Source organism: Petromyzon marinus, chromosome 3, assembly GCF_048934315.1.
Source record: "Petromyzon marinus isolate PM22_M1 ecotype Great Lakes invasive population chromosome 3, UKy_Petmar_22M1.pri1.0, whole genome shotgun sequence".
In the NCBI taxonomy this organism is placed as follows: domain Eukaryota; kingdom Metazoa; phylum Chordata; class Hyperoartia; order Petromyzontiformes; family Petromyzontidae; genus Petromyzon; species Petromyzon marinus.
Genome location: NC_133669.1, coordinates 16,840,312 through 16,861,611, shown reverse-complemented (window position 1 = coordinate 16,861,611; position 21,300 = coordinate 16,840,312). Strand labels below are relative to the sequence as shown.

General features: G+C 41.3%; 1 protein-coding gene across 1 annotated transcript; it reads right to left on the bottom strand.

Moving 5' to 3' along the window:
* Positions 1 to 13: 13 nt before the first annotated feature.
* On the bottom strand, positions 14 to 8,811 carry LOC116955587 (ADP-ribosylation factor-like protein 6-interacting protein 1). Its single transcript, XM_032976736.2, has 6 exons — positions 8,472 to 8,811; positions 5,020 to 5,153; positions 3,283 to 3,402; positions 2,526 to 2,643; positions 2,041 to 2,125; positions 14 to 1,462 (listed from the first exon to the last, which is right to left on the bottom strand). The coding sequence occupies exons 1-6, from the start codon at positions 8,502 to 8,504 to the stop codon at positions 1,344 to 1,346; spliced, it is 609 nt and encodes a 202-aa protein (XP_032832627.1). The 5' UTR covers positions 8,505 to 8,811; the 3' UTR covers positions 14 to 1,343.
* Positions 8,812 to 21,300: the final 12,489 nt, after the last annotated feature.

The window sequence follows — 21,300 nt, the reverse complement described above, 5'->3', positions numbered from 1 at the left end:
TTAGTTACCAAAATGCCATGTGTAAGGTGTTGCCATTTAGATGACTAATTCTGGACTCAAAACCACAATAGTTTTGTCCTCCCACAATGTTTCAGTACTCTGATCTAGTATTTCAGGTAATGCATTTTTTGTGGGTTCAATAATTAAATCCAGTAAAGGTTGGATATATCATAGGCATTGGAAGACATACAACACCTTCGTTATAGGCTATCCACGTGATAATGGAAAATACATGCATATGTCTGCCCAATTGCACATGTGTGACTGAGGGAGCTGAAAGGGATGATGGCCGTTTGCCACCTCTCCCGTGACCAATGGAGGGGATGTAGGTGTTGGATTCGCCACTTAACATTTGGGACTTTACGGTGACACACCATTTGCAAACCAATCTTTATTTGTATTTTTCTTTCATCCATTTACGTTATATATGTTTTCTCACACCAAAATTACATCGCGGTTTTACTGTATCTGTGGCTTCTTAGTTCAGTGTATTTAAAGCTTTGAAAGCAAATTTTCTACTTAAAATGAAGATTCTATTCTAGAAAAGCACCTATGCAAAAAGGACCGACAAATTAAAAAATACATTGGTAAATACTTGTGGGAATAATAAGAATGGCAAAGAGTAAAACGTTAACACCGATCGTTTAGTGCAAGAATCTCCAGTGTGACACCAAAGTATGTGGTTGAGAATTCACCCCATGCATAATATAGTTTTTTGTAGAACATCTAAACGTTTCTACATCTACAGAGCAAATATATCATAGTCCCACTGTTGAAGCTCCCTTGAAATGTTTCTGAAGACGTTTCGGAAACATGTAGACACACAACTACTAATCATTATAATGCAGTCAGAGCATATATTCTTGGTTCTTTCGGTAAAGTCACGTAGTAGGGAAACAATAAAATAATAAAAATATAAAACTATTTATTGTTTCAATAAAATTTTTTATTGTTTCAATAAAACAATTTTATTGTTTCATATTTTTGTTTTATATTTTTATTATTTTATTGTTTCCCTTCTACGTGACTTTACCGAAAGAACCAAGAATATGAATCCCTGCAGTCACGAAAGCTTTAAATCAAAATTTCAGTCAGAGCTTATTAAAATGCCATTTCTTTAAACAACCTCTAGGCAGCAAACCCATCATGCAAAATTGATGCACAGTGCATTTGCATCAAACCTCAAAATAGATTACACATGGTCACACCAGTAAATACAAAATCCTAACACATGAATGTTCTGCTATAGCGTACAACTACATTTTGCAGGCTAACTTGGAGCAAGTAGACTGGTCCACTCTATGTTAATTATACCAGAGCAGTGCAGCAATGAGAAAGGGTTTTCATTCTGCTTTCTTCTCCTTGCGTTTAAGGAGCTTGTTGATCTCTCGTTTTGCCATGCCCACATAACTGCAGATTATCCCTTGTTGGGTGAGTCCAGGAAAGAGCAGCAGAAAAGTCACTGCAATGACATCACAATAATTGTTTACAAACAAGTTAAAATGCATGTTAAAATGGGTTTAAACAATCTTTTCCAATGATATTTTGACAAATGCTTTACCTTTTTATCCAAGCAGCCCATTGTTGTGGTTTTAACTACATAAAATCAGGTAAGTTATGCATACATATAAATATTTTACACTCATAATACATGCATCCCATTGTGCACCAGAAGGCCATTATACTATACATAACTTGTGAATCATATAGGCATTTAATGATACCCTGATAGATTATTACCCTCATGATACGTGAAAAATATGTATGTCATGTGTAAGAATCCATCCATTAAAAATTATGCAACTTAAAGCTTACATTAGGATGATGGAATGGACGAGATTGGATATACAGAATACAAATGGATGAAATAATAATATAACATTTTATTGATTCTTGAATAGAGTTGTCCATAAAATAATGAGATTGCATTCAATCTCAGAGGCACAATTTGTCATTTACCTACTGAATATATCTATTCATAAAGCAAAATTAGCTCATGAAGGCCATCTTATTCCCAGTTTGTGCTTTTATCAGACGTACCAATCAGGAAAGTAAGAAGAAGGTTATGAACTTGCTGACCAATCCAAGCAGCCAGAGCTAGGACAGTAGTAATGGAGATGAAGTACTGTAAAAAGGCACAGGAGAAAGCTACAAGTCAGAGGTATTTAAAACATATAAAACACTTCTAACACTGCGCTTTTTAAAACTTTATTTCAGTATTTTAAAATCTCCACACTTGTACTTGAGGAAGGAAATGTTTTTATAAAGAATCTAGTGGAAGGAATTTAAGGTGAGGTCTTAGTGGCCTCTTGAACTTGACCATTATTTGTAGGATATCATCAGGTTACACAAATAATATCCATCACTGGGTTCGAATCAGCTTCATTGCTAAAATAGGTTATGTTCACTTTAAGAAGGTAAAGAAACTTACTAAAAGGGATAAAAAAACATGTTATCATTATCAGGGAACGTTATATTGAATTATTTATTTGCGTGAGGATCTTTGCTAATCAACTGCGACGTACCACTTTGGGCTTCTCCTCTTTAAGTGCCAACAGTTGGTGTCCCCAGTGAGCTACAGACAGGCGAGCCTTCACCAGACTGCTGCAGATCTCATGAAAGCGCTGCTGCTGTTCCGTAGTCCTAACACGTACAGGACAAGAGGCAACCAATTAATCTTAAATTGCAGACAATGGCATTTGACTGATTGGTTTAAAGATGGAACCCCAAAAAATGGCTCATCTTGTAGATATGTACCAAGGCTCTGGACCTGGGCTGTCCAATGTGTTTTAATGAAATAAAAGGCATTAAAGTTGGGCATAATATTTTAGCACTATGGTAAAGTCACTGCATTGGCATTGTTTTAAAATATATGCAAATAGTGTGACAGACTGGTTACAATAGTATAGTGGATTCCTGACAGTAATGTTCAAGATGTACTCTTGTGTTGGAGATCCCTTGGCACACATGGCTTAGTTATTCATCCGCAACATCAAAAAAACCCATTTATTTTAACTGACTGCTTCTCCTTTTCAAGTAACATGCATTTTATCAGCTGCAGGGTTAAGGATCTGGAAACAACCAACCACTGTACCAACATTTCATACCGCAATGTTATTGGGCAACACCGTACAACTATGCTTTTGCGTTGTCCATGTAAATTTTTGGAAAATTACTCTATAATCACAAATGCGGACATCAGTCAAAAATTGAGCAATAAGGAATTTTAGCCAACACATGGATCCAGAAATATAATTGAGGATGTGAAAGATGTACACCCACCATTGCTTTGAACTGAGGAACTTAGCAGTGAGGGTTGGAATAAGGTAATCTGCCAGGCAGACCAACATCACCACGATTGAGAGGCCCGTAAGCACAGATGGGTCCAGCCAGTAAATCACTCTGAAACGGCAATGAACACAGTTATTTATATGGTACATAATCAGTTCCAGTTCAATGTTGCATACAGCACTTGCTGGGGACGGAGGTGAACATTTATACAGGTGGTCCTCGGACCTACATCAGGTTACGTTACTATAAAAGGTGACGGTAAGTCAAAACAACGCAAGTCGAGACTGATTTTCCCAGAGAAACAATGATATAATCGTGGGTTACGTTCCTGACAAAGGCTCCAAAATGCTACTTTTTATACATATGATCACAAATAGCATATTTAATCAACTACCAATGATATACAAAGAAAAATAAGTGTTTAGAAAGTTCTTACCTTGATTCTTTGCAATTCCTGGCTTATTTGGACTGCTACAATCTTTTTAACACCTTCACGAGAACAATGACCTTTCCTTTTATCAAACAATTTTAAGGATTAAATAAACAAATAAAAATACTTAAATTTCGATTTAAAGCTTTCGTGACTGCAAGGATTCATCTTCTTTGGTTCTTTCGGTAAAGTCACGTAGAATGAGAATAAAATAATAAATTGATAAAATAAAATAACACAATAAAATTCTCACGACGTTTCGGCCACAACACAAGCGGCCTTCATCAGGTGAACGGATGAGACTTCACCTGATGAAGGCCGCTTGTGTTGTGGCCGAAACGTCGTGAGAATTTTATTGTGTTATTTTATTTTATCAATTTATTATTTTATTCTCATTCTACGTGACTTTACCGAAAGAACCAAAGAAGAAAAAATACTTAAATATTACTCAGAATGCACAGAGGTTTTGCACCGGATCACGTTGGGGAGGCAGATTGACTGGGCGACATTTGTATGCAGAACCGGCGCCTGAGTTGGAGTCATTCTGTAAGTGTGTATCAACATAAGTCGAACAAACTTAAGTCGACGACCGCCTGTATATAAAAACGATGGTTATTTATCGTGCACAAATAGGTCATTGGACAATTTAAGCACAAACTGGTTTAGACATAGGAATATACTTGACTGTGCTTTAGAAGTAAATATATACCCGAGATTAAATATACATTATTGTAAGTGAAAAGGTTGTATTTGTTAATATCTATAGAAAGTTACAAGTTGCACCATGCAAAAGTACTGCACTGGGTGTGGGTGGTCAATTGATCAGGGTGGATCTGAGATGGTCAGATATCCATCATTGTACTGTACACAGTGATTATATAAATACAATGACATGCAGGTTCCTATTTAAAATGTTTTGGAATATAAACCCATTTAAGTGGTTTCCTGCTCAGCTGAGCAAAGTACTGCGCTTATATCCTGTTTACAACATTGAAACAGTGGTGGAAATTCCACATTGCTTTGGCAAGGATGTGTCTATCCATAGAGGACAACGACTCTTTGGTTCTCTTGGGTAAAGTACCAAAGAGTATGGATCCTAGCAGTCACAAAAGCTTTAAATCTAGAAAGGACAACGACTGTCAACGTCCCCACAGTGGTACTCATTAACATTCACAAAGTACTGTACAACAAAATGTGTAGTTCGGAACATACCACGACAGAACATTGTGGTTCTCACTAAATATTACACAGGAGAGTTGGGTTTCTATTGAACGCAAACTGACACTAACGTAGCTTACAGGAAGATTAAAGTGGTTGCAGAAACGACGAGAGCTGGGAAGTACGGTTTCTCCCAGCGAAGTACACGGTCTGCAGCCAGCAAAGCCTCCCCCCAGCCTTGCAGCTGCTCCTCCAGGTGGGCCGTCTCCTGTGCCTGATAGGACCAAACACCAGGGATTACCACCACTCACCAGGAGACATGGAAAAAACCGACACCTGTGGTGCGGCTAGGTGGCTCAAAGAGTTAATCACGGCCGTGTCAAAGCACTGAGCGCCAGCATCACTGAGATCCTTGGTTTAAACAGGGGCGGAGCCAGGGTAGACAATTGTCACCCCCGAAAAAAATCGAAAATCTGAAACATTCTGCGTATAAGTGTACGACACTCGGTCTGGCGGACTCCGTGCAACTGCATTGTCAGAGTGTGTCGCCAACCGATGGCGTCTAGTTCAACAGCCTGACTCTCTAATCATTCTTGAAATTAAAATTTGTTGAATGTCACCCCGGGCTGAAAATCCTGGCTCCGCCCCTGGGTTTAAATACAGGTTTCAGCCACTTTAAACTAAACTGGATTATCAGTGTGGTCAGCTGATTGTTTCAACCCAGTATTTAATTTCTGCACTGCACGAAAATATATTACATTGTGTTTTCCACGGAAAAAAAACACATGGGCATGTAAACAATAATTCATAAGTTCAAATACGACTGTCATATCTACTTTCACGGGGCTTTCTCTGCCATCAAGGATATGTTAAACCGCGCACTCTAAGAGTTGTAAATAGACATTTCTGAAATTCATGACATGACGCAGAGCGTGCAACTTCAGGAAAAAAACAAGAAAAAAATTGGCCTTAATTGTAAAATCAATCTGAAATATAAACCAAATCCGTCTAGTAGATACTTAATTGAAAGATGTCGAAAAAAACATCAGATTGTCATTTGAAATATCTTGTCACACATTTTTACTGTACTGTGGCATGCCAATAAAACAGCAATACAAATATCAAGTATAATAAACAGCAGTCATGTGCTTCCTCCAATATGTAAAAGTCAGTGCTTGTTATTTTTAGTTTAACTTATAACAAACATTTTTTAGTGTCAACATTCTATGAGTCACAGCCGTGACATGGCAACATGATCTCGCGTGCATGTCAATGCATTTTGCAATGGCACTACAATAATCATCTATTCAACATTGATATTCACAGAACGGGTTTTGTTCATACTATTTGCAGAGGGGGCCTCCAACAAGTATGGATAGAGGGCCTTTTCCTTTTAAAGCTAAAAATTCACGATATCATAATTACAATCCTATGATGCTGCAAATGATTTCGTGAACCCATTTAAAGTAACATTTTATGACCTTGTGCATATTAAAAATAATACCATTAGTACACAAGCATTTCATATCACTGTGCATGCTTACATTACATTCATTATACAGTTACCATTATCACCATCAGAAAATATTAATCCACTGTTGGATGAGACTAAATTACACGGGATTATACAACATCCTCGCAGCGACATAACCTCTTTTTTAAAAAATTGAGCTGTTAGTTATTGTTCGAGTTCCCTTTAGCAGTAAGCGTACATCTAATATTTCACAGGTATACCGTGTGTCGATGTGCATCACGTGGCTTGTTACGCTACCCTATAGGCGAATGACTAATGCTGTCCCATTGTTGTTTTGGAACCTGGCTAATGCGCAACCTATGCAGTATTAATGAACGTGAACCATAGCCGCCGCGTTGGTGCCGCGACACCAGCTGCTTTAACAACCCCCATCACTCATTGTTTCAAACCCCGTCGCCGGTGTGGACCCAAAACTAATTTAGTCTCCTTATAACGGCCACTTGGTTATTGAAGAATGCATTACTGCAATGCTAACATAAGAGCACCGCATCAAACGTGACTTAAATACAGTACAGCATTATTAGCCAGTGAACACTTTCGTGTCAATTTAAAATATTAAATGATTATCACAATGCAGGGGGAAATCTTGTTTAGTGGCATTCGAGAGGCATGGAACAAACACATAGTTTCATAAATTACATTTGACTCTTACGCTCACAATGCATGCACCAAATGTGCATACGTCTGGTGCGAACTCCATTACAGTCCTGTAGAATATTTCCCATTCGTATACTGTGCGTTGTTTGTTAACGTAAACTCTCAAAGCACTCTTAAGAGATTATACATTCACAACATGGTAATCCATTATTAAAATCAATTCGTGATCATGACCCATGACAGACAGACAGACAAATGCATTGTGTCATGGGGGTGGAGTCTCCATACCATGCCGGGTATTTGGCGAATTCCACAATGTTAACCTCCGGGCGGTCCATAGTTTAACAGACAGCCATTTGAAAAGGGAAAAAAAATAGATTATCTGGCCTTCTTAACTCGACGGATAGGATGGCTGTGTTCACCACATCCAAACTGTGTTTGTTCTACCGAAGCCTAGGCACAACATCTACTTATCCTAAGTGTCTAAGATGCATGTGGCCACAAGCTACATAAACCACCTTAAGGCGATGTTTCGCCTGCGGTAATTTATACAGAAACTGCAAGGTTTGGGGGTGACACCTTTAAAGGTGTTTTACGAAATCCTTTTACCGTCGAGATTTACAGCAAGGGATGGATACAGCAACACAATTTTACCACAGAATTACTGCAACACTGCGGGGACTGGGTCATTTTGTCAGACGGCAAATAATCCCACATCAGGCGGCCACAAATCCTGGCCTGGGATTGTATTTTGTCCCGCGTCCTTGCCTCCGACAATATTTACGGCGTTAACTTATCTCAATAAAGGAAAACCATATAGCGAGACAGACATAATATACATACCGAATCTTACTCGATATCAACAATTCTACAACACGGCCACACACTGCTGCTGAGGCCACACCAGGCCCCTGCGTTGCACAAACGCAGCCCCGACCTACCCAGACCTCTCGTCACACCAATCTTCTTCCCTCTCAAAGGCGATAAACGCACCAAATCCAACCTCCTAAAAGCCATAACACAATGCACGACGCAACCAAAGCCCCGCAGGCCACACCTGACCTAGCCGAGCCCTCTAAGCGCCACACACCAGGCCCTGGCCATCGCACAACCCCGACTCTCTCAGAGCACACCGAGACCCCTGTCTGTATAACAACAAAAACAACGAAACCCCTCCGACCGCATCCAGCCTTCCTTAGGCCATTACCAGGGACACCCCCCCCCTCCTCCTCCTATACATCACAACAACAACAACCCGCCAGCAACCCTCACGTCCCAGACTAGAATGCGGCGCGGCAGTGAAGGCCAAACACCACGGGCGAGGCGATTAAATCCTCGACTCTGCTCGCTGTTGTTGTTATTGTTGTTGTCGATGATCCCCGCGCCCTTGCTAAGCGTGGATGTGTCCACCCGCGAGACCGCCGCCTCCGAGCGAGGCCTCTCCCCGCCTCGCCGCCTCACCACGACGCTCGTGCTTTTGTTGTCGCCGTCCATATCGCTGCTGTGGCTCGAACTCTCCGCAACACCGGCCCCTCTCTCTCTCTCTGTGTGTGGAGGTAACGACGGTGGTGGTGGTGTTGGTGTTGTTGGTGCTGCTGCTGCTGCTGCCGCTGCTTGCTGTTCCGAGCAAGTCAAAAGGCGTTGCCGAGTCAGTGAACGTGCGCCTGCTGCTGGGCGCAGCGGCCGTCGCTGACAACTGAGCACGGCACTAGGGGGTGGGTGCAGCTGTGATGGGGATGACGGTGGTGGTGGTGGTGATGGGGGAGTGTGGAGGAGGGGAATTGAAGAGGATGACGGTGGTGGTGGTGGTGATGGGGGAGTGTGTGGAGGAGGAGGGGAATTGAAGAGGATGACGGTGGTGGTGGTGGTGATGGGGGAGTGTGTGGAGGAGGAGGGGAATTGAAGAGGATGACGGTGGTGGTGGTGATGATGGGGGAGTGTGGAGGAGGAGGGGAATTGAAGAGGATGACGGTGGTGGTGGTGATGGGGGAGTGTGGAGGAGGAGGGGAATTGAAGAGGATGACGGTGGTGGTGGTGATGGGGGAGTGTGTGGAGGAGGAGGGGAATTGAAGAGGATGACGGTGGTGATGATGATGGGGGAGTGTGTGGAGGAGGAGGGGAATTGATGAGGATGACGGTGGTGGTGGTGGTGATGGGGGAGTGTGTGGAGGAGGAGGGGAATTGAAGAGGATGACGGTGGTGGTGGTGATGGGGGAGTGTGTGGAGGAGGAGGAGGGGAATTGAAGAGGATGACGGTGGTGGTGATGGGGATGGCGGAGTGTGGTGGTGTGGTGGTGGAGGAGAGGAATTGAAGAGGAGTCAGACTGTGGTGTGAGTTTTCAGTGTCTCTGTGTTGTTGTGTGTTGTGTACGCTCACAACAACGAGCGGAGCGCCGGACGTATAAAATAAAAAAACAAGTTTGCACAGTAGTGGGGGGGGGGGTATCTCAGTCAGCCGACCCATGGCACCTGCAGGGTCTGTCCCGAGGCCTCCTCTGTCAGCGAGCCCTTAGACACTCCACGTGGCAGCCTCAAAGTGCACTTGGCCTGGCACAGGCGCCCGTGGGGACGTCACCGTCACTCGGTGGCGAATGTCGGCTATTGGTATTGGTTTTGTAACGCGTGCGATTCGTTGCACGTGGAGGCGGTGCACCTAGCCTGGCACAGGCACTGTGGTGACCCCACTGTCACTTGGTGGCGGCTGTTGTGTTTTATTGTACGGCAATCATCTTCAGTCGGTTATAACCCAGACTGCCTGCTGGATCTCCTCTCTGTTTCAAAGAACAAATTTGACCTCAGGTCTTCGCTCTTTTACCAGCTTCACATTCCCTATTGTCGTACAAAAACTGGAGGAAGGGCCTTTGCTATTGATGCCCCAGGGTCTGGAATACTATTGCCAATAAACTGCAACTTGAATCGCTACCAATGAGATCTTCTCTCAAAACTGATCTAGAAGAGTTGTACACCCATAGCTGCCAATGCTATTCATTGGCGTAAAATAAAATAAAATGTTTCACTCCGGATGACCGCTGCAAAGTATTATCTGTATTTTGATTTAGCGTGATCTTAAATGTGCATTTAAAAATTTGATACTCCGACTGATGCTTCTGTTGTTGTGGAGTGACTCATGCAGCCAGCTATGGCTCTAGGATTTGGTGTTACATGTTATTTATGTAGTTTATTGTAAAAATTCGGTCACAGTCCCTGTGATCACTGTTACGCTGCAATTATGGCTTTATTTTTTGGTGATTTCGAAAACGTTTTTTGGTTTGGACATGTTTGTTTTGTTGTAGTACGGAGTTAGACTGATGGCCTTAATCTAAGTTGTCTTGTGGTTGTTGTTGTTGTTTGACTTGCATTCCACTGGGATTTTTTTGCACACAGCGTTGGTGTACGGTGCTTTTCTCAGGAATATGTTGCTGTTTTTTCATGAATTTTCTGTTTGCACAGTCACATAGTCACTTTAAGATGTTTTCTTGTTCGTGTTTTTGTTTTTTGTTTGTTGTGGTTGCAGCCGATTCAAGAGCCGAATGGCTCACAGGACTATACCAAAATAAATGAAAAGTGAAATATGTCCGCGTTCGTCTTAAACGAGTACCTGGTGCGGTGTGTCAATATCAACGCTGGCCCCACGTGTGTTGTTCGGGTCTTAATAGGTGCTCGCAAATAGCAGGCGGGCTACATTGTGTGGGAGGTGGTGGGGGTACTGTGTCTCTGAATATTCGTGCTGTGTTTGCGTGAGTGTGCAATATTATTTTAATGTATAAAGTACTGGATCACATTCACTTATTCACTAACGCTTAAATTGGTCTCGACGCTCGTTCTCGGGAGGGTCCTGTGCTACACTTGGGATAGTTGGCCAATTTCATTATACCGTGGTGATGAGTTTGTTGTGTGGAAGAAAATCAGAGGACCTGGGAAAAAAACACACCATCCATATACTAGGGGTTAACACCCGTAGCTTTGTACGGATGGATTCATGAATGCACGTGTTGTACTGCCATCTGGTGACCCAGAAGCTGAGCGAGTTTGAGAATGTCAGATCTCTACCTTGATCCAATTGGTACGGATCCAATTGGCACATACGGTGCAAAAGAAGTGATACATACATTGTACACCAACCCTTGCATCCAGCTCTTTATGTGTTTATGTACAGTATATTAATTTTAATTATAGAATGGACCGAGGGTTGCTCCCTTATCCACAAACCAAACCCGGACAAAATAATATCTCAGTCGCCTCAGTCTATCAAAACTGTGCAGTTTACTTAAATAAAGTTCAAAACAGAATCACAAGATCTCGGTACAAATCAATTCCCGCCACCATATGGAAATTCCAGAGATGTCCAGGTCAAACCAGGACTAGTGGCAACCCTAAATGGACCATACACTTCCAAATAAAGCATACATGTATGTGTACCACACACAACCAGTTTGGTGACTGCATCTCTTGCAAAACAATGTCCTTGCCATGGTGTTATTAGTGAGACGCAGAAAACAAAAATAGCTTCAGGGAACACCTGGGAGGACTTGCCATCTCATCGCTAACCTCACCAGAGCAGTCACTGAATATTTAATACCTTGCTATGTTTGTAGCTCTTCTGACGTGTCCATCTGTGCTCTACTTCAGAACTTCCACGATTCGTGGTGCTGCCACCAGGTGGAGGCATTTAATTTTGTCTTGACGGCCCAGGGCAAGCCATTGGACTCCTGAATTAAGTCCACGATATCACCTTTCCCAAATACAATACAAATTATTTGGTGGTACTGCGTTGGCAGTGATAGATAAGGGCCATTGCCTGAAACGTCGCCTATTATTTTTTTATGCGGTTCTATGCTATTCGTGCGGGTGGCAATGTGTTCAGGAGCTAAATGCCACGCCTACGTTTGCTTGCCACAAGAGGGCGTCACGAGAGAGTTCGTATCGTGTTGCTATTCCTCCTCCGTTGAAGGAGCTCAGACTATAGTGGTTTGCTATATGGTCCATTGTTTGGCTTGCATGGCCTCACTCGCACTAATGTGGCCTGTATTTAAATTTCCAATTATAAAGAAGTGCCTGTTGATGTTCTGATGCTATTTATGGTTCTACCAGTGTCTTCGAGGAATGCAAGAAGGTGTAATGTTTGGGTCTGGAATTAGGCGTTTATTCTGGGCGTCCGTGTTGTTCCACTGTTCGCCAGCGTGTTATTTTACTTTGTGTAAGGGGCCGTTATTGGCGAATGTGTTGAGTTTTTTTTACTACATTATAGTACTGTACAAATGGAATGTGTCTTGCGGACACATTCATGAACATTAAGATACACGTGTTGCAGGCTATACATGCACCGTAGATTCTGGATATGAATACACGCCTTTGGAGCAAGACCTGCCGTGGATATATCCGAAGTATGCTTGTATCAGAAGTGACCACCAGTGTAATGTAAGAAAATAACTCAACATATTCGTCAATAACATTTATAAAAGGAAAAATATATAACAGGTGACATTTTTGGCAATAGCCAAGGCAGTGTCACCAAATATAATCAGTGTAACGTAAGGATGCGTTGCTTAGATCAGAACAGCTTCTACCGTAGTTTACTCTTACCTGGTTATAAACGTTATCTATCTATTTAATAACATTAATGCACTATATTTTACTGAGGAAAGCCCCTATGAGTCTCATATTTATTCAGGGTCCTGCTTAATAGTGTTCTTCAAATTCATTTTAAAGGAGTATTTAGCACGTGAGAGGAAATTGTCGTACCCAGAGCAAACTCACACATGGGTTCCCGATACCACTTTATGTGCTGCCATCACCTGCTACATCAGAGCCCAACGGATTTGGGAGTGTCACTTATCTATGTGATCCACCAAGCCTAACCTCAAAAGTCCTCGATTCCAGGCTGGATACATTCATGAGTGGCATAATAATCCAATATATTTTAGTAGATTTGTTGGTTGTATGGGGTATATGTGGGATATTCACCTTATGTTATGACTGAATGTTACATTTAATATAAACAGTTATATTTTTTACACATGCTAAACTTTACTGGGCATTCCTGCATGTTCAGGAATGTGGGCAAAATTTACTATGGTGCTGTGCCGATTAGTTTTGTTTTATTATAACAGCCTTAATTCAACCATTACTGTGTAATCCCCATATTTTTAAGGCTTTTAACATTTTAGAGAGAGAGAAAGATGATTATTTTCCTGATTCTAAATCTATACATTATGCAAAATGTTAATGAATTTGGCAATGTTAAACAGTCACCTCACCGCTGCATTGGCCTCTGACCAAGCCCCTGCTCCACGAACTCTAACCCCTGAATCCTTAAACTGTTCCGTCTTCAGTAATGTATCAGAGAAGTTAATTATTTCATAATTTTATCCATAATACCCTAGAGAACGTGTATTTTTTTTACACATACAACATATTAAGAACGTGTCTTACCCGGATTCGTCCCAATTCAACCATTTTAGAAATCTTAACTTTAACAACTGAAAATTACAACAGCAACTGTATGTATATTTAGATAAATTATTGAAGGTTGTCTGCAATCAAAATGTTGAAGTAAAGAGGAGAGACAGAGCAGGAGGTAGTGCTTTTGAAAATTAAACTTCATAATGAAAATCTGTGAATACTGTATTACCTGCCACGACATGGAAAATTAGAAACGTGGACTCTGACAAAGAAGATGTTAAAAAATACTAAATACACAAAGAAGCACAGAGGAGCCTACGGTGTATTTGGAATTTCACTGAGAAAGAAGAACGCACGGATCAGAGAACAAGTGCTAATTTTATACATCATGACTGTTGAGAAAATACTTAGTGGTCCTAGGCAGGACACGTTACGATAGGGGATGATGGCCTATGGACGAGATTGGTGATGGAATGTCAGCCAAAGTAGGGAACACACTGAAAAAGGATGACCACCGCGGATGTGGAGTGATGAGACCAGCTTATGTGCAGGAGCCAGAGGGATTGATTGTTGCATTATACAGGACGGTGAGGATTGGTGACAATTTTTCACGTTTCAATTAATTTATTTTAAAGCATTGAAAGACAATACCATTGATTTTTTACACAACTGGAAATATTATATTATATATTAACCTTGTAGTTTACGTAGTTTAACTTTATTATGTGGACTGCCCTGCAGTCACAGTGTGTGCAATGAGCGCATATACTGTACTGTTTACGTGTAGGAGGCATGCAATGCCCAATATAGTACAATATTTTATCCAGACATTTTTAACATTATTCACTGCAAATTTGGAATGACAGAGCACTGCACGCATGACTGTGTATCTATAAAAGAACTACAATGTACAAATTATCATAATAAAAGTACACTTGAAACAAAACTTGCATTCCCATATCCCTTAAAACGTTAAAAATAATTTGGCAGTACACAATGGAGGGAACGCTTTAAATGAACGCAAATCCGATTTAGCTGGCAGATGGGCGAGTTTGCATGATTGTGATCAGCGATGGGATTCGACAAACACGTTGGCTCTGCGTGCATGCCTGGATGAATGTGTGGACTGACACAAACGTCAAGTTGATAAGGTGAAAGAAATTCATAGCTGACATTTCATTACCTGACTGAAAGAGCAAATATTATAATAACTAATATTACAGTGTCTTCATTATGCTTACTAATTCAATATCGTTATCTTCAGTGTGCTCTATTAAGCATACATTTACTGCTTTTATATATATTTGACGTTCCTGCTCTACTTTTAAATAATTTAAGTTGATCGTAAGATAACACATTATGAGATGAAGCTAAATTGCTGTAATATACGAGACCAGGAATGTGTGTTTTCACTCAAAAAGACATCAACCAGACTCAAATCTTGATTGCAACCGCACACACAGTACTGGAGTGTCCCAGGCAGATCTACGGTTCAGAACCCTTCGAAGTTGTGTCTTTGTTAGGGAGCCACTCATGGAAAAATTAAACCTACGTGTAATGGGGAGCATTTTTTCCAGACGACAGTCAATGTGGACTTCCCAAAATGCGGTGCTTATTTTATCAACGCTACAGAAACCATGAGCTGAGGCCGCTCCTGGGCAAGATTTGGAGTCGCCACTTTCTGAATGTGTCGAGAACTCCACCAAAGGGCCATCCCTCCAGAATTATGGGCCGAGGTAAAGTTTTCCCTCGTTTGTGCGTGTAAAATTCTGGTGCATTTAATATATTTTTTCTGCTTCGGCATAGCTGGTTCGTGGTTGCACCCAGTTTTTGCCCGCACGCATGCGCATGCCTAGGCACAGGGGTCTTACACACACTTCACCGCTTTCGCTGAAGGGAGTCAGACTGACATGTCCAGGATTTTATCGAAGGAACTTAAAAACATTTCAGCTTTGTGGGCAGATTCCATTCCGCATGAGGACATTGATAAATAAGAACACAAAGCACGATCGAAATATGAGAAAAATACAATAATAACCAGAATACACCGTCAACAAGTATATTTTCTATGCTGTCAACACCATGGCATTTGGACTGTGGAGACTTACTCCAAGCTACTCTCGTCTCCTCCAGGTACGATTGATTAAGTTATAACCGCTGTATCCATGATAAAGTAAACGTACTCGAATTGTAAATGTTATGGGTTTACTGAAGTAGTAACTAATTGGCACGTTTCGTTTACGTGACAAACCTTACTGATTGGCTGTCGGGTGGTGGTGGGTTTAAAGACACATTTATGGATGGATAATATTGGTCTCGGAAACCTACGTGTTAAACTACTTCCTGATTTTATTTCGAAAAGGAAAATAAAAAGTACTTTGAGGTACTAAACAAATACTATAAGAAAAATGTATTATGATGCATGTTATTTCCGAATTTAATGTGTCATTTATTTGATGTTATTGCTTATTAACGAATTGTCGTGCAATGATATTGGTGCTTGTAACCCAGTCTCATATGCAATTAATCTGGATCATTATGGAAGCACACGATATATCCTAAAATTAAATGCTGAATATACAGACATAATATGTAAATACTGAAGGGGAAATATTTACGTTTGAGTAATGCGCGTTTAATATGAATTGCACCAACGCAATTCAATTGCCATTTGCATTCACTTTACTGACTTTACTGGCACCAAAATAAAGACCGCCAGAAGGAATTATAGCCGGTGGTTGAGAATAACTATAAAGTGGCATCCGAGGGAATGAACACGCTCTCGGGAACGTCCACGGAGGAGATGGAGCGATGAGACCAGGTTGTGTGTAGCAGCGACATGAATCGTTGTATTGCGATAATGTGAGAGATGGCGATAGCTTTGGGAATCCTTCATCCCCAACATTACATAAATTACGGCTGATGAGGTTTATGATTAACACAGGTTAATACAATATTCGTGTTGCTTTTGTCCCTGGGTCACTCCCTATAAGCAGTAATTACATTTAATCTATGTAACGTCAACATACAGGGACATGGCAGATGCTACTGTACATGTCCTGGAGGCCATCTTGCTAAAACCTTAATTATTTCCTTCCACTCATCCAGTATCCTTTTTTTTTCAATTCAATTGAGGTCAGACGTCTATTTTTCAAGAGAGACGTGAGTAAAATAGAGACACTGAAGTGACAAAGGTCATGGTGCAATATATGAATATATTAATACGCAGAGTTAAATATCATAACAGCAAGAGCACAGCAAGAGCAAAATAGGTTTGCGTATAACAAATTCAGAGTTAAACATCGTAAAAGAGTTAGAGATCACAATCAGTAAACACCTTGATAGCAAACATGTTCTAACGTGCAATCATTTAAACGTGCTACCATTTTTTCCAATCAATCTAGATTTTCCATATTACATGACTAGCCTTATCATGTATATCACCAGTAAACATGAAACGTTGGACCAATGTTGGCAAAACTTTCCATGAATACTGTGCCTTCTATGACATCTCAGTCTAAGTGTCATCCTTATACCTGAGGTCAGATGACCATGACAGACGCATGTTTACGAGTAACGAATTGGCATGTTTTGTTTCTGTGACGCACCTAATTGGCTGCGTTGGGTGGTGGCGGGTTTAACAACCCAATAAAACATCTATTATGGACAATATTGGTCGCTTTCCAAAATGTCATTATCTTTTATTGAGAGTCCCATCCAACTGCTTACATCATGCTATTATTAGATTTCCAAATGCTCGCTTTAAAAAAAAAAAGCTAGTGCTTTCAAAGTGGATCCAACAACAAGAAAAGCGTTAAAAAATTTTGGGGACGTTATTAGAACCAGGTCTCCGCCGGAGTGGAGATGACAAAGCCTGCCGAGGTCCGTCTGAACCGTCTGGCCATCCTGCTTGGCCTCCTGGGCATCGGTGTGTCATCTTATGCAGCGCAGAAGATGGTTCACCTTAAACGTGTGTAGATGTGAACTACTTGCATCGCATCTCCTCTACACATACTGACCAAATGGGCGGTGCATGCTGACGTATTTTCGAGTGACATTGCTAGAGGCATGCTTGGTTGTCATCACCTATCCATCATATACAAGCGAACAATTGGGTGGATATTCTGCCAGTTCACCTGCAGTTAGATTGAACCAGTGGAAAATGGCCCAAAGTGTACCGTATACATATATAGCCATTTTTTTTTAAATCAATTTATTGACGGATGAGGGTCTCAAGACGTTGTGCATGCAGATCGTGGGAGTTTTTTTTGACCGTACGTCACCACACTTGTCGGTGCGGGTTGCTGAAAGGTGGGGAGGAAAGACGTGGGATCATTGTACAATACAATTGATGGTGTTGTGCTGCCGACAACGTAGCCCTGCAGCCTTTAACACCTGTTATGCATGATGGTCGCCCATCCAAGCACTATCCAGGCTTAACTCTGTCTAGCTTCCAAGATGTAACGAGATTTGGTGCATTCCGAGTAATTTGGTCATAGGTGTAAATGGAATATGTAATACTATTCAAAGTGTAAGTATTGGGCTTGTGATAATATTTGTTGGTGCAGCTGAAAATGCCATATTCTCACAGTGGGAGCCAGTCTTTCTATAAGAACATAACTTTCCACGATGTGGTACAGTACTGAAAAGCAGATTTGACTCGCAAACGGGAGTTGAACGTACAACATTCCTATTGTAAGCCTAATGATCTAACCACCGTGCCATCTAGATGATTAATGTTCTATATCCACGAAAGCTTCCCGTCTTTCAATAAGGCTCTACTTGGAACATTTGGCTTAATCAGTGTTTTTTGCTGTGGAAGAAAACCAGAGTATTTCACGAAATCCATACATATGAGTACACAACACGCCAGAAATGTATTATGCTGTGTATGTTATTAAAATACGATACTTAATTTTGTATTGCACAATACGTATCTGTTTACATTCCTAATTGCTTGCAAATTGTCAGTCCAAGGGACAAAACCATTTTTAAATAATAATTTCACACTTATTCTTGGTTCTTTCGGTAAAGTCACGTAGAAGGGAAACAATAAAATAATAAAAATATAAAACAATTAAATTCTCACGACGTTTCGACTGCAACACAAGCAATCATCATCAGGTGTGAAAACCACAACAAGAACATTTTAAAAAGTGGCGTTTTTTAACGTTAGCACCACGGAGAGCGATTTGACAGTTTGTTTAGATGGACGAGTCCATCTATGTTCGGAAAAGAGGAGGGGGGAGACGAAAAACAATGGATGCGGTCTGAAAGCCACCTTTAGCGTGATCAATGAATTAAGACCCGAAATGGTTTATCAAATCCTTCCAATGATTGCTAAGCCAGAATCCATCTTCTCGGTTGAAATTGTCTCTGTGTTTGTATATGTGGATAGCCTCATGAACGAATAAAGAACCAATAATATGAATCCCTGCAGTCACGAAAGCTTTAAATCAAAATTTCACACTTGCTTCTGCATTATCATCATGAAGTTCATCTATTCCTGATGACAGTCTATCTCAATCTCTCTGCTGAATGGGTGAGTACATTTTGTGGTTCTGCTACTGCCTTGCCTTCAGAATCTAGGACTGTGGTGCATGTGTCAGACACAGGGGTGATGGGGTACATTCTAAGCCTGTTGTTTTTAAATGGTTGTGCAGGTGGGGCCGATGTAATGGACCGTGATTAAGGAGAACACGTGCGACACTGCGAGGGACAAAATGCTGTCCCTCATGATTCCAGACCTTACATAAAGGATCATCAAGTCCATGATGTTGCTAGACCACCAACAAACACCTTGCAGATCCCGCCATGAAGGGACTTCATCAAGAATTCACCCAGAAGTCCCTTACTGCTTGGATTGCCGTTTCCACATCGTCCCGAGGGGCTTAAATTTGGTTATCATCTTCCTGGGCGTGGTCTGGGATATTTTTTTTGTGGAGGCAGTCACAGGTAGAGTTGGACCATCCATGAAACCACACTCAACACCACCGGAATGCTGGGATTGATGGTCGCCACTTATTCTATCTGACCCATGTCCATCTGTTCATTTGCCCTCTCTGCCCATGTCTCTCTCTCTGTCCATATCTCCCTCTTTCTGCCTACAACTCTATCTGCCCATGTCCATTCCTTTTTCCATCTCTCTGCCTATCAATTACCCTCTTCCATTACGTTTAAGTTACATATTGTTCATATTACAGTCTGTAGAATTATGAGACCTCCTTTGCCAGAGACAAGATATAGGAATAGGTTTTACCCTTTTAACTGGCACAAAAACTGACACCTTTATTCAAGGCATCATGTTTGCAATGACCACAACACAAGCAGTCGAAATGCAAACAAAAAAGACAACTCTGATAATAATATGCACTGTCCTTGAATTTGATTGGTCCACACCCGAGACAGCTTTTCTTAGAGCCTAGTCTCCATTGGTGTTGGACCAGAAGACGCCAAAAGGCGTACAAGTTAAAAGGGTAAAACCTATTCCTATATCTTGTTACTGGCAAAGGAGGTCTCATAATGTTAATGCTCACCCCGAGCCCTCAATACTCTGATAGTGCGCTGTTTTTGAGTTGTACGCCTTTTGGCGTCTTGTGGTCCAACACCAATGGAGACTAGGCTCTAAGAAAAGCCGTCTCGGGTGTGGACCAATCAAATTCAAGGACAGTGCATATTATTATCAGAGTTGTCTTTTTTGTTTGCATTTCGACTGCTTGTGTTGTGGTTATTGCAAACATGATGCCTTGAATAAAGGTGTCAGTTTTTGTGCCAGTTAAAAGGGTAAAACCTATTCCTATAGTCTGTATAATGTCTAGTTTTATACAGTACTTATGATCCGAGGGTATATTATTAAATTATTGTGATTGTTGCACGGTTATGAACCTTAACGTTATTTATCTAACCCAAAACAACTCTATTATGGGTTATTGAGCATATTGTAATATCAAGAGGTATCATATGTATGTAAAACTGGGATATACTGTACAGAGAAGTGGGATTTAACTGGGGGGAAAAATATATATTTGTGTATATGCGACTGTATATGAATGTTTGTTTATTGCCCTTGCGATTGGAATAACGCCGGAACGTTGTCCGTGACTGAACCAACTTTTTCGCCGTATGCGTTGTTGATGAACGTTGTCGAGGAATCGTCAGTGCTGTATACACAATTTACGAAGCGCACCCATTAAAGCACCCGCAGTCTGCAAGCCACCGCACGTACCAAATATTGTAGTTTTCGTTCGAACGAAAGCTATTGAATTGCGAGCGTTATTAATTTAACGGGCGACGGCAGAGCGGAGCACAGGCGAGGGCATTGTCGTTGCTGCTGTGCGTGTCTGGACCGCCACTCTTCGTCATGCTCCACTAGTCATCGATGTGTTGTTTCGTGCTCCAGTTGCTTTGCCCTACGCATTTGTTGCCTGCAAGGCAGGTTCACCGCTTTGTTCGAGGCTTGTTCTGGGGCCAGCAACGCGACACTAAAATAATAATAATACACGGATCAATATTACGTCGAACTGGCAACTGAATTTGGGAGAACAAAAAAATATCGCGTAATTACACAATGCATACCGCTCGTGTAACTTTGCATTAAATTCAAAATCCATGCTAAGGCGTACCCTTCTTTTATTTTAACCATTGCACACGAGACAGGTTTGGCAAGGGTGATTTATAGTTTAGGTAGATCCACTGTACACGCGCAGTCCTATATCTAGGAATCCCCAAAAGGGTAGTGCATTGGGATGTTTGGACAATGCCATTAATACTCCTGCCCCTAGGCTTTCGCGGTTGTGTTGCATAGCTTTCCGATGTGCTTTCGAGTTGTACCGCGTGTTGTTTGGCATGATGTCTGACGTTTCGCTCCATGTGCTGCTGAGAATTGTTT

Excerpts from the sequence above, each read along its gene's own strand:
- LOC116955587 (XM_032976736.2), bottom strand. The coding sequence starts at position 8,504 with ATGGACGGCGACAACAAAAGCACGAGCGTCGTG. Across the intron at positions 2,644-3,282 it reads TTCCTCAGTTCAAAGCAATG|GACTACGGAACAGCAGCAGC; the intron begins GTGGGTGTACAT and ends TGTACGTGTTAG. Across the intron at positions 1,463-2,040 it reads TCTTCTTACTTTCCTGATTG|TGACTTTTCTGCTGCTCTTT; the intron begins GTACGTCTGATA and ends ATGTCATTGCAG.